The sequence below is a fragment of the Plasmodium vivax genome, chromosome 13, assembly GCF_000002415.2.
Source record: "Plasmodium vivax chromosome 13, whole genome shotgun sequence".
Classification (NCBI taxonomy): domain Eukaryota; phylum Apicomplexa; class Aconoidasida; order Haemosporida; family Plasmodiidae; genus Plasmodium; species Plasmodium vivax.
The window spans coordinates 714052-727121 of NC_009918.1; the positions used below are offsets into that span (position 1 = coordinate 714052).

The 13070-nt window shown below is 46.9% G+C and overlaps 2 protein-coding genes across 2 annotated transcripts, besides 16 other annotated features; both read left to right on the forward strand.

Annotated features, from left to right (window-relative positions):
* The first annotated feature begins 1178 nt into the window (after window positions 1-1178).
* Window positions 1179-1238: a microsatellite.
* A 129-nt stretch (window positions 1239-1367) lies between these two features.
* Window positions 1368-6552, forward strand: PVX_084855 (DNA topoisomerase II, putative; the record flags this gene model as incomplete). The annotated part of the gene is made up of 4 exons (XM_001616588.1): window positions 1368-5646; window positions 6005-6123; window positions 6275-6343; window positions 6511-6552. 4 exons carry the CDS (start codon window positions 1368-1370, stop codon window positions 6550-6552), a joined length of 4509 nt encoding a protein of 1502 aa, XP_001616638.1.
* Window positions 2078-2146: a microsatellite.
* Window positions 4802-4822: a microsatellite.
* Window positions 5675-5725: a microsatellite.
* Window positions 6031-6052: a microsatellite.
* A 15-nt stretch (window positions 6553-6567) lies between the features above and the next one.
* Window positions 6568-6590: a microsatellite.
* Window positions 6591-6648: a microsatellite.
* Window positions 6649-6672: 24 nt separating this feature from the next.
* Window positions 6673-6703: a microsatellite.
* A 501-nt stretch (window positions 6704-7204) lies between these two features.
* Window positions 7205-7233: a microsatellite.
* A 623-nt stretch (window positions 7234-7856) lies between these two features.
* Window positions 7857-7890: a microsatellite.
* A 112-nt stretch (window positions 7891-8002) lies between these two features.
* Window positions 8003-8028: a microsatellite.
* Window positions 8029-9135: 1107 nt separating this feature from the next.
* Window positions 9136-9156: a microsatellite.
* Window positions 9157-9247: 91 nt separating this feature from the next.
* Window positions 9248-9300: a microsatellite.
* Window positions 9301-9818: 518 nt separating this feature from the next.
* Window positions 9819-9844: a microsatellite.
* Window positions 9845-11504: 1660 nt separating this feature from the next.
* On the forward strand, window positions 11505-12408 carry PVX_084860 (hypothetical protein; the record flags this gene model as incomplete). Its single annotated transcript, XM_001616589.1, has 2 exons — window positions 11505-12231; window positions 12326-12408. The coding sequence occupies 2 exons, from the start codon at window positions 11505-11507 to the stop codon at window positions 12406-12408; spliced, it is 810 nt and encodes a 269-aa protein (XP_001616639.1).
* Window positions 12409-12622: 214 nt separating this feature from the next.
* Window positions 12623-12674: a microsatellite.
* Window positions 12675-13056: 382 nt separating this feature from the next.
* Window positions 13057-13070: part of a microsatellite that runs on past the window's edge.

Genomic DNA, 13070 nt, shown 5'->3' on the forward strand with positions numbered 1-13070 from the left:
CGCATCTTCCTTCCCGCTTTTTTTTTTTTTTTTTTTTTTTTTGGCCCCCAGCGGCGTCCCCCCTTTTCCCCTCGACCCATTTTAATGATTCGCCCCCCTCTTCTCCTGTGAATCGCCCACAATGCCACAAATTAAGCGAAGAGAACCCTGAACACGTAGAAAAAGGGGGGAGGAGCGGCGTTTTTCCGTTTTAGATGTGTACGCTGTTTTGCTTTCACGCCATTTGCTTCGAACGGTCCCCCGTGGATCCACGACGTTTTGCTCACATTTCGTCGCTTCATTTTTTACACTATTTTTTTGCGAAAAATTGCCATCTTTGTGCGTAATTTTGGCCCATTTTTCGCCCCTTTTTTGCCAAAATTTGGCCCATTTTTCGCCCCATTTTTCGCCCCATTTTCGCCCCATTTTCGCCCCAGTTGGCCTAATTTTTTCACCCCATTTTTTTACCCCCCTATTTCTCACGACGTACTATTTATTCTCCAACAATTTTGACTTTCATTTTAATTTTTATTTTTTTTGATGCTTTAGCCCCTGGCAGCCCCCTCAGGGCGCAGGAAAATTCCTGGGCGCCCCAGCGGTGCGATTTTGCAGCGCGCGTGTGCAGGCAGATGCACAGGGGTGTCCAAGAGGAGTTCGGCAATGCGCGCCCCACTCATTTAGAAGGGTGTGCCTCCCACATGTGTAGGTAGTCCCTCACTTGTGTGGATGTGCCCCAGCGTGGCTCCCTCTGTGGAGCGGATTTGGAAGAAGCTCTCCCCGGAAGGCTTTTCCCAGGCCCTCCCTACCCTTTGGCAAAGTCTTCCTAATTTTTCACATTTTTTCTGCGTTTTATGCTCTAATTTTTTGGCTCATCATTTATCTAGTTAGTATATAGTTATCATTCAGCTAGTTATCAGCTAGCTATTTTATGGCTATTTTTTGGCTACTTTCTGGCTACTTTCTGGCTACTCCCTTGCTATATAGCAATTTAGTGAGTTCCCTCACGATTTTCCGCCCATATTGCCGCCCCAACACTTCTACCCATTTCTGCCCCCCCAACTCCGCGTGCCGCCATGCACACCCTGCATGCACCTGCGCAGAGTTCGGGCAGATCGTTGCGCGCGGCGTAGGCGAGCCCCGCTTGGCGGCTCGTTTGACGGTCCCTGTAGCAGCTTCTTGCAACTTGTTGCACCCCCACCAGTAGTGGTGGAACGATACTTTTTTCTCCTGAAAGTACTTCTATAGAACCACTTCACTTGAACCACTTCTCTTGAACCTCTTCCTCTAAACAATAAACCTAAACCCTAACCCTAAATCCTAACCCTAACCCTAAACCGCTTCACCTAAACCCTAACCCTAAACCGCTTCACCTAAACCCCCTCGCCAAAATGTCGAAAAATAAGTCCATCGAGGAGAGGTACCAGAAGAAGTCGCAGATCGAGCACATCCTGCTGAGGCCAGACACGTACATAGGGAGCGTGGAGATGCACACGCAGCTGCTGTGGGTATGGAACAAGGAGCGCAATCGGATGGTGCAGAAAAATATAACCTACGTGCCGGGGCTATACAAAATATTTGACGAAATAATTGTTAACGCGGCAGATGTGAAGGCCAGGGAGAAGGAGAAAAGCGAAAACCCTATGACATGCATCAAAATAGAAATTAATAAGGACCAAAAGAAAATCAGTGTGTATAACGATGGGGAAGGAATACCAGTGGACATTCACAAAGAAATGAACATCTACGTGCCGCATATGATTTTTGGGGAACTCCTTACTTCGGACAATTACGACGATGCGGAAGACAGAATCACAGGTGGGAGGAACGGGTTCGGAGCAAAGCTGACCAACATATTTAGCAAAGAATTCGTGGTGCAGTGTGGAGACAGCTCCAGAAAGAAAGAATTCAAAATGGTGTGGACGGATAACATGTCTAGATTTTCGGAGCCACACATTAAGAACTACAATGGGAAGGATTACGTGAAGGTTACCTTTAAACCGGACTTGGCCAAATTCGGGATGACCGAAATGGATGATGATATAGAGAGTTTGCTGTGCAAGCGGGTGTACGATTTGGCCGGCACGTGCAGCGTGAGGGTATATCTGAATGGGAACCGGCTGGCCATAAAGGACTTCAAGAGCTACGTCGATTTGTACTTGAAGGACAACGCGGGGGTGAGTCCCGGGAATGGGGGCTCAAGCGGAAGTGGAAGCGGTGGTGGAAGCGGAAGCGGCAATGGGAGTGGCGGCGGAAATGGCGGAGGCGGCGAGGCGAACAACGCGGCGGAGAACCCCGACGTGAGCGCGTCGCAGGAGCCCGGGGAAGCCACCCCCAGCAAGAGCAACGCCGCGAACGGGGCGAACAACAACGACGAAGAGGAAATTGTGAAAATACACGAGAAGCAGCACCGGTGGGAAATAGTCGTGTCGAAGACGGACGGCTCGCAATTCCAGCAGGTGTCCTTCGTCAACAGCATCTGCACGACGAAAGGAGGGTCGCACGTGAACTACATAGTAGAGCAGCTGCTAAACTCGCTCAGTAAGAAGGCCAACGCGAAGAACAAAGGAGGAATGGAAATCAAATCCGGGCATATAAAGAACCACTTGTGGGTGTTCGTGAATTGCCTAATCGTTAACCCTACGTTCGACTCACAGACGAAGGAGACCTTGACGACCAAGCCGGTCAAATTTGGAAGCAAATGTATCCTAACCGATAAAACGATCAACAGCGTTTTGAAGAGCCCCATCTTAAGTAACATCCTACTGTGGGCCCAAGCAAAGGCACAAGTAGAATTGAGGAAGAAAATGAAGGCGGGCTCATCCAAAGCGAGAGAAAGAATTATTGGCATACCCAAACTGGAAGATGCAAACGATGCAGGGAGTAAGTACAGTCAGGAGTGCACTCTCATTCTTACAGAAGGGGATAGTGCCAAGACGTCCTGTCTCGCTGGACTCTCCATTGTAGGGAGAGACAAATATGGGGTGTTCCCCCTCAAGGGGAAGTTACTAAACGTGAGGGACGCCTCGTTTAAGCAACTGATGGATAATAAGGAGATACAAAACATTTTCAAAATTATGGGATTAGATATTACAGATAAGAATAAGGAAGATATAAAAGGGCTGCGATACGGGTCGCTTATGATAATGACCGATCAAGACTACGACGGTTCGCACATCAAGGGGTTACTAATCAACATGATTCATAAGTTCTGGCCCAGTTTGCTAAAGCATAAGGGGTTTCTAAGCGAATTTGTAACTCCAATTGTGAAGGTCCAGAAGGGGAACCAGGAGCATTCCTTTTTCACCATCGCGGAGTATGAGCAGTGGAAGGAGAGCACCAATCTAGTCGGCTGGAAGATTAAATACTACAAAGGGCTGGGAACCTCCACCGATAAAGAGTTCAAACAGTACTTCTCCGATATTAAGAATCATAAAATTATGTTCCTCTGGACGGGGGACCGAGATGGAGATTCGATCGACATGGCATTCAGCAAGAAACGAATTGAAGACCGGAAATTGTGGCTGCAGAATTTTATCATCGGCTCGTATGTAGACCATAAGGAGAAGGACCTGTCCTACTACGATTTTGTGAATAAGGAGCTCATTTACTACTCACGGTATGACACTGAGCGGAGCATACCAAACATCATGGATGGGTGGAAGCCGGGGCAGAGGAAGGTGCTCTACGGGTGCTTTAAGAGGAACTTAAAGAATGAATGTAAGGTGGCCCAACTGGTGGGGTACATCGCGGAGCATAGCGCCTACCACCACGGGGAGTCCTCCCTACAGCAGACCATTATCAATATGGCCCAAACGTTTGTCGGGTCGAATAATATAAATTTTCTTGAACCCTGTGGACAGTTTGGTAGCAGAAAGGAGGGGGGAAAAGACGCTTCCGCCGCTAGGTACATTTTCACCAAATTGGCTAGCTCCACAAGGAGCATATTTAACGAATACGATGATCCCATTTTGAAGTACCTAAATGAGGAGGGGCAAAAAATAGAACCACAGTACTACATCCCAGTCATCCCCACCATCCTGGTGAACGGGTGTGAGGGAATCGGAACAGGCTACTCCTCCTTCATCCCCAATTATAACTATAAAGATATTATAGAAAATATTAAGAGGTACATTAATAAGGAACCCCTCCTCCCCATGATCCCCTGGTATAAAGATTTCAAAGGAAGAATAGAATCGAATGGGAAGACAGGCTACGAAACTATAGGTATAATTCACAAGATAGACGATGAGACGTTAGAAATTAACGAGTTGCCAATTAAGAAGTGGACGCAAGATTATAAAGAATTTCTGGAAGAGCTACTCACCGATGAGAAACACCAACTGATTGTAGATTACATAGATAACAGTTCCCATGAGGATATTTGCTTTACCATCAAAATGGATCCAGCCAAGATGAAGAAGGCAGAAGAGGAGGGACTAGAAAAGGTTTTTAAATTGAAAAGTACCCTCACAACGACTAATATGACTCTGTTTGATCCAAATTTGAAGCTGCAAAGGTACTCCACCGAATTGGACATCCTCAAAGATTTCTGCTTCCACCGACTGAAGGCATATGAAAATAGGAAGAGCTACCTAATATCCAAATTGGAAAAGGAAAAGAAAATCATTTCCAATAAAAGCAAATTCATCCTCGCCATCGTCAACAACGAACTTGTGGTCAGCAAGAAAAAGAAGAAAGTCCTTGTGGAAGAGCTGTATAGAAAAGGATATGACCCCTATAAAGATATTAACAAAATTAAAAAGGAGGAAATCTTCGAGCAGGAGCTACTCGAGTCGGTTGAAAATCCAGAAGATAATGAAGAAATAATTGCTGGCATTTCTGTTAAGGATTACGACTACCTGTTGAGTATGCCCATCTTTAGTCTCACCCTAGAGAAGGTAGAAGAACTCCTCGCACAGCATAAAGAAAAAGAAAAAGAATTAGAAATTTTAAAAAACATCACTGTGGAGACCATGTGGTTGAAAGATATTGAAAAGGTCGAAGAAGCTATTGAGTTCCAACGCAATGTAGAACTAGCCAATAGGGAGGAGAGCAACAGATTTAAGGTTGCCAAAAAACAAACCGCTAGCAACTTCAGGAAGAAGAAAAAGAAAAAGAAACTCTCCAGTGACGACGAATCATCAGGTGACTCATCAGATAGTAGTGAATTCCTAGTGCACTCCTTAAACATTAGGAAGAATAAAAAACCGCCAAATAATAATGGCCCCAATAGCACTACGCGAAAAAGATTAAGGAGAACGGATGAGGCAGCAGATAACAATGACACACCCATATTGGTCAATGGAGACTTAGACAATAGCGTATCTCTCTCCAAGGCAGCCGACGATGCTGCCACCAATGTCTCCGATTCAACGCCGCTTCTTAGTAAAATTCTAGCGGACGCCGATGCAGACGTCACCGTTGTGGCTAGCCAAAATAACCGCAATAGCAACAAACCTAGTAGTAGTAGTAAAAACTCCAGGAGGAAAAAGCCGCCCTCTCCGGAGCAGTCCCTCGAGAGTATCGAGCCCAACGGGGTCGCGCCCGGCGCGCTCGACCAGACCCCCAGCAAGCCGCTAGGCATCCCCGAGAACATCACCATTTCGCCCAACAGCACCATCAACGTCAATGACTTCTCCGGCATCCGGAGCAAGTTGCTCGAGCTGGGTACGGCCTCGCGGGAGGGGCGCGGCGGCGCGGGAGCGGCGCAGTGAGGGGCATATACATCTGTGTAGAAGCGGTTTATGCATCTGTGTAGGAGCGGCATATGCATCTGCGTAGAAGCGGTTTATGCATCTGTGTAGGAGCGGCATATGCATCTGCGTAGAAGCGGTTTATGCATCTTCGTATGAGCGGCGTATGCACATCCGTTTGGAGCCCTTTATGCAGCTTTTTTCGAGTGGCCTCCCCCCCTGCGCGGCGCGTGCACCCTCCCACGCACCCCCGTGCTTATACCCCCCATGCGTATATGCCATGTGCTCACACACTCATTGCCTCTCTCCCCTGTACCGCTCCCCCCCTGCAGAAAATAAGAAGAAGCCGCGACTGACCCTGGCCGAGAAGGTTAAGATGAAAGCCACGGAGAAGAAGGGCAGCCCCACGAAGGAAAGCTCCGGCGGAAAGTCCCCACCCAAGAGGAAGAAGGTAAAGCAGAAATGGGCCTGTGTCAGCATGTTTCCACGCTTCGTGCATTGGAGCAAGAGAGTTCCCCCTGATATATTTTTTCTTTTTCTCCCTTCCCTCCACCGCCTATCATTGTGCCCATTTGGTCAATTCCCTCCCCCTCGCCCCGCAGAGCAACTTACTGGATGGCTCAAAGTCGAAAAAGGGAGCCAAATTTGACAGCGACGATTCGAGCAAAGATGTAAGTCACGTTATTCCGGCGGTGTGTGGCGCGTCGCCAAGAGTTAGCAGTTACTCTTCTCTTTCTGCTTTGCTATGCCCGTGCTGCTTCCCTTTTGCTACTTGGTCCCCCCCTCTACATACCCCTTCTCATGTGGGCCTGTCGTGCCTGTTCCCCCCTTTTTACAGTTTGCCTCATCAGATGACAGTGACAGCTCGTATAACATATAAGGAGGAGGACTCCCCAATGCTGACGCCTGGGTGGCTACTCACATCATGAGGCAGCCTGTTCACTGCACCAAAAAAGGAGACCCGCTAGTTGGACCGTATTTACCTAATTTTTTTTGTATATATATATATATATATATATGTGTGTGTGTGTGTCAGTCTGTCTGCCTGCGTGCGTGTGTGCCTACCTACGTGTGCGTCGTTTTGCCTCCCCCGTTCCTTCCCTTTTTACGATGCGTGTGTGCGTTCGTGCGGGCGGGGTCTTCCCCTTTCAGTTGGCAGAAGCGTCCCCTCTGCAGTGGTACTTGCACCTTTGCATTTGCAAACTCGAACGGACTCCCGCCGACTGGCGGTGCTTTTATTAAGTAAAAGGTGGGGACCTGACGCGGTCCCCGAGGTGGTTCCAGAGGTGGTCCAAGAGGTGGCCGTGCACGTTCGCGTAACAGCCGCGTAACACCACAGTGCTGTGTTTCTAACTAGGTGAACGAGGCCGCTCTTCGAACACTCCTTCGCTTTGTAGCTGTGCAAACCGCCGAAAAGGGGGAGCCTCCCCGCAGTGGTGTTATGTCCCCCCCTCCCGGTCATCATCAAAATGGACCTTTTCTAAGTGCTTCTCTGGGGGTTAATAAAAAGGGAGGCTTTTCCGAGCTGCTTCACACCCATATGTGTGGGGTCCCTATTTTTTTTTTTTTTTTTTCCCAAGCGATGCTAGCTTTTTGTGTGCATCGAATTGGAAGCCCTACCAATTGAAGTAGCAAAAAAAAAAAAAAAAAAAAAAAAAAAAACACAGAAGTGTATGCAATTATATTGTGCTCCATTTAGCTGCAATAAATTATGCCATGTTGAGATAAACTGAGTTTATTATTTTTTTCTTTTCTGGGTGAGGTGAAGTGTCCCCCTTCATATTTTCCTGCACGTGTGCGATTTCGTTAATCCGCTGAAAATTGCAAACTGATTAAGGGCCCGTCGAAAGGATATTAACCACTCCCCCTTCCCCCTATGTATCAAACAAAGTGTGAAAGTAAAATCCTAAGAGGTGTAGACAAATATGATCAATTTGTTTGACCCTTATCAGGAGAGGTGTGTACCCATTTTCCATTCCGCCTACTAACTAAGTGTTATAATAAAATATGTGTGGCTCCATCCCACCGCCGATGTGAAATCACCCGAATGGAAAGGTGTGTGTAGAAATGTTTTTTTTTTTTTCATGCGGAATTGTGTTAACATGTGGGCAGTATTCTGATGGAAGTTGTGTGCAGAATAAGTTGGCCGTGTCAAACGAAGGAGGGGAAATACGAGAGAGTGACAGCTGTTTGCAGACAGGGGAGTTGTTCACATGGTCACCACAGTGATCGTCAATTTTCCTGCTACGCGGGGGGAGTGACACGCTTCCACGTGAGCAAACCAGAAAGGAGTTGGGAGGTTTCCTCGAGGGTGACTATCATGCATTGTGTATAAGAGGAGGACCCCCTCGGCATGGTGTTACGAGTGAGAACATCCCGATGTGTTGGTTAGTGATGAACTTAGTGGGGGGACATAAATAATATATATATATTTTTTTTTTTTTTTTTTTTTTTCTTCCCATTTGGTGTACTCCCTCCCTTCTCCCTGTACGTACAACATAAAATGCGGCCTTTTCTACAAACTGCAGATTTACGCTTCAGATTATTCACCCTATCAGTGGGTGCCCCCCTTTCAGATAAAATGCCAATAAACAGGAATGGAACAACGTTGCGAAGATTTTGAGATATGGCAAAAAAAAAAAAAAAAATATATTTACCACGCCCTGTCGGAAGATGGATGAAGAGCTGGTCAACATTACGATCTTTGGGAGGGGCGCAGATGGGCACCATTTTTTCCGTCCACAAAATTTACCAATTTGAAGAGACACCTCCATTTTAGCAAACGAGTTGGGCTCTTTTACTTTTTCGAAATAATTTTTCGTAAGCGGCGGTCACCCCGTCGAACTGACCGAGGGGAGCGCGGTTGACACTCATTTCGGTGGGGCGAAAAAAGAGAAACAGAAGGGAGGAGACGGGAACAGGAAAGGCCACCCCCTCGCAGATCATTAAAAAGGGGCAACCGCTTAAACACAAGCAGAACGGCGCGCTGCACAGAGTTAATCACGTACTTGCACATAGAATGGAAAATACTTAAGTGGTTGAAAATTCAGGTCGAACTGGGTGCCCCCCCAAAAAATGGTAAGCCTTTTATGTACCCCTCAGCTTAACCGTGTATGCACATGCACAAGTGTAAATAGCCATAGGGAGGGGTGAGTGACGTACTAGGAGGCATATAAAAAAAAAAACATTCCATTCCGTGAGCAGAAATAGCCAGGGTGGGCAATCCTTTTGATAGTTACACGGTGAGGGTATCCCCTTCCGTAGTTAAATCGTTACATTTTTATATCCTCTTCTTGTTCGCACTGTGCTACTCCCGTTTTTTCTTTTTAAACTTACAATTGGTGCAAACGCTGAAAGTGGTGTACTGCGCGAGGATATGCAGCGAGGTGGAAGGGGGAAAGGGGCTCACTTCGTGGCGGGGAAGGCTCTCCCCAAGCAGCGCCTTTATATTTTGTCACTTGAAGAAATACCATATAAGGGAATCACAAAAAAAAAGGATTTTTCAAAAAAGGAAAAAAAAAAAAGGTATTTCCATGCGTCATATGTGCCTCTTTACAAGTAGCATTTTTTTTTTTTTTTTTTTTTCCTTCTTGTGTGTGTGTGCACGTGCTATTTTTTTTTTGCTTCCGTGGAGCCTATCCCGCAAAGGGGGATGCAAAAAGAATGCCTCTTTGTGTACTTATTTATTTAGTTATTTAGTTATTTAGTTATTTAGTTATTTAGTTATTTTTTGGCCGAGTTGAACAAATTTTTTCTGCTTCGGTCAATGTGCGTACAATTGCCGCGTTTGCGAAATTTTGGGCCGCTAAATCCCCCCACTTTGCGCGGCGAGCGCGAGCCGTACCCGGGTCATCGTGCACGCCGCGCGCATGCCAGCGCGCATACGTAAAAGTAGCACGCCTATGCAAGGTGTACGCGAAAGTACGCATGCCGCTCGCTTGGGTGTACGCAAAGGTATGCATGCCGCTCACTGGGTGTACGCCGAAGTAGTGCGTAATTCCCCGCGCGCGCATACGCATATGCATACGTACACGTATGGTATGCGATAAAAATGGGCATTTTTTACGTACCCACGGTTGGCGATTTTCTTATTTTTTCAGCTTTATTTTATCTTTTCACACCCTCCACCCCCCAGTCCACCTCGCGCGTTATCGGCACTTCGTCATCCCCATCGCGCGCGATACTCTTATGGCAAAATAGCATACCATATTTTAACGCATTTTTGCGTATTCAAAAAGGTACGCAGGAAAAAAAAAAAAAAAAAAAAAAAAAACACTCAGTATACATATTAATCAACCTCACTGTGCGCAGAACACCGTACATGCCTCAGTGGCGTTTAAAAAAAAAAAAAAAGGTTGATTTGTTTTTCAATCAAAAATGAGCTTAAAATTCCGGAAGGAAGAAAATGAGCAGAGAAGAAATTATCACTTGCACATGCAACAAATTAGCAATTTGTTCTCGCCCGCGTAGGCGTTTACGTGCCCCCTATTTATTGCGCGTCCCCCTTCGCGCCACTGTGCGGCCAGCTGAGATCAACTGAGATCAACTGAGGTCAACTGCGACCAACTGAGACAAACTGCCAGCAGTTGCGACCATTTTGCTCACCCCTGTGTGTTTTCCCCGTTTTGTTCGCATTTCCTCGTCGGACCTGCTGGCACTACTGCTCTGATCCCGCTAGCATTTCTTGCTCGGACCGACCGGCATTTCTCTCCGACCCCGTTTCCACTTTATTCACATTCTGTTCCCACGTCTGTGCGTTTTTGTGTCCCCCTTTATGTGCGCACCACTGTTCCCATTTTTCGCCCAATTTTCTGCCACGTTTTCGCCCACATTTTTCTGCCCATTTTGTGCCCACATTTCCACTTCTTTTTTCTGCCCATTTCCACCCCGTTTCGAATTTTTTTTCGTTTTCTCCCACTTTCACACTTTCCTCATTTTTCCTTCACCCCTCGAATTGCATACGATATTGCGTATTTTTTTCCCCCCTTTTTGCTTTCTCTTTTTTTTTCACGTGCTGGTCACCCCCCGTTTCGAGCACGTAATATTTTTTTTTTTTTCGAGCCAAGTTGGGACTGTACGCCATTTTGTACATCCGGCGCGCGTTACGCACAAGCGTGTACCTGCCGCGCGTAGTGTACCTGCCAGGCGTAGTGTACTTGCCGCGTCACGACTTATATGCGCATTCCACGCCATGTGCTGCCATGTGCTGCCACACGCTGCCATACGCTGCCACACGCTGCCACACGCTGCCACACGCTGCCATACGCTGCCATACGCTGCCATACGCTGCCATACACTGCCGTGTTATTTTCACTTCTCATGTAATTCACATCCTGTGCTTGTAATTTCATACAGCTCGCATTTTTTGAAGTGAAAGCATTCTGGGCCTGTTTCCCCCTTTTTGTCCGCCGTGATTTTTGTTTTTTTTTTTTTTTTCCAAGAGGGACTTTTATCACTGGGCGGGATTTTTTTAAAATGTTAAAGGAGGGAAAAAAAAAAGAAACAACAAGCTGATGCGGCATAGTAGAGAAAGTAACAGCTGTGGAGCAGCCAACTGGCGACATCACAACTGTCATTCATTCACACCATCTAGCTTAAAAAAAAAAAAAACACCAAGGGGGAGGGGAAGAAAAAAAAAAAAATAAAAATACCTGAGAAAGTATCCCCCCTCCCCCCATATTGACATGAAAACATAAAAAAAAACGAATGAGCCACTCCAAAATGAGTTCTGTTCAAGGCTCGAGTGTACACAAAGTGTTAAATAGGAATAAAATGAAAATTGCCTTTGACCATGGTTTGACCTGTGGAGGTATAAATAAAGGCAAAACAAAAATGGAGAAGAAGGAAAATGCAGAGTGGGACGTACAGAACTATGCTTGCAACATGCCAGTGAAAAAGGGACGCTACTTTGGCGAAAATGCAAAAGTGTTGCTCCTTGTTATGCGCCACCTACATAAGAGGCATGACCACCAGAGTGCCATCTATGGGGCGATGAAGAAGACGAATTTTTTGAGCAATATCAAGTGCGGAGTTTTGCTGTTGCTTGTGTTGTATAAGAATAGGAAGAAGGCTAGTCTTGTGGCGGACCTTTCGGTGAAATCGGGTGCCCCAGGGGGGGTCCTGTCTCACGGGGAAGAGACATACAGCAGTGGTGATGCGGGACGCGATGACGAGCAGCGTATCTACCTGGATAGACACTCCAGAGGAAGGATCGCCTCCCCACCCAAAAAGAAAAATAAACTTCTTTTAAGAAGAAGCGGGGATGGTGCCGCCCCCCCATTTTGTAAAAATGCCAACTGCGTAAAGGTGACCAAAAAGATAGGCTACCACAAGAGAACCAAAAGAAGGGGAAACGTTCATGCGAGGTTTCATCGGGTGAGTAGCTCCAAATGGTCATGCTGTCCGCCGAAGGGTGCGGACCTGGAAGGAAGTGAGCAGCCGGTGCAGTCGATACAGTCGGTACAGTCGGCACACTCGGTAGACCCGGGAGAGGTTCCCCCGCTTGCCGAATGGAAGAACTGCTCCACCCGAAGAACCACTATCGTGAAGACACCCCCCGGTAAGGCGCGCCTCGCAACGCGGACGGCCACCCCCAGCACGAGTGTTAACCACCCCAAAGTGAGCAACAAATTTGAAGCCATTCCCCTGTGCAGACCATGTGCCTTACGCTGTGCAGGAGATTCCAGCCAAGGGAAGACACACACAGTTGGTTCCTTCGCCCTCATTAATGATTTAACTTTTTGTAAGCAAAATGGGAAGAAGGCGTTATGTTCCCACGTGGATGGCAACAACGTAAGTGCATCAATAGCTAATACAAACGATGGAGTGACCCTTTTATTTTCGCGACTTGTCCACGCCAAGGGGAAAGATCCTCAATTTGAACCCAAATGTGAAGCACTCATTTTCACAGCAAAGGACAATCGGGGTGTTCCTTTTATTTTTCCCCTTTCGAGCTTCAAAAAGGTGGGAAGCAATAAAAAAATATTTGTAACTGTGGGGAACGGTCAAATGAGTAGCAGCTGTGGTGAAACCAACTGGTGCGGTGGTGAAAACGGTTTAAGAAGGACCCCCCTTTTGTGTTTACATGCGATTAATCGGTTCGCAACCAACAGGGTAGCCATCATAGGGGTGATAGCCCAAGGAACCATCTGTGCTGTTGCCAAATTGCTGCTCCAAGTAGTCATCATTAGCGTTGCACAAATGGCAACTCTAATGGGTGTCATTATAAGCTCCGTAGTAATTGCGCTGAGGGAGGTTCACCTGTATGGCCACCTTTGCGCCGAGGTAGTGGCATCCCATTTGGCGAAGCGGCCTCCTCTCATCATCACACAAAGGAAGTGCAGTGAAGTGAAGACCCCATCGCAGAGATGCTTGTCTACCCAAAAATGTAACATGTTA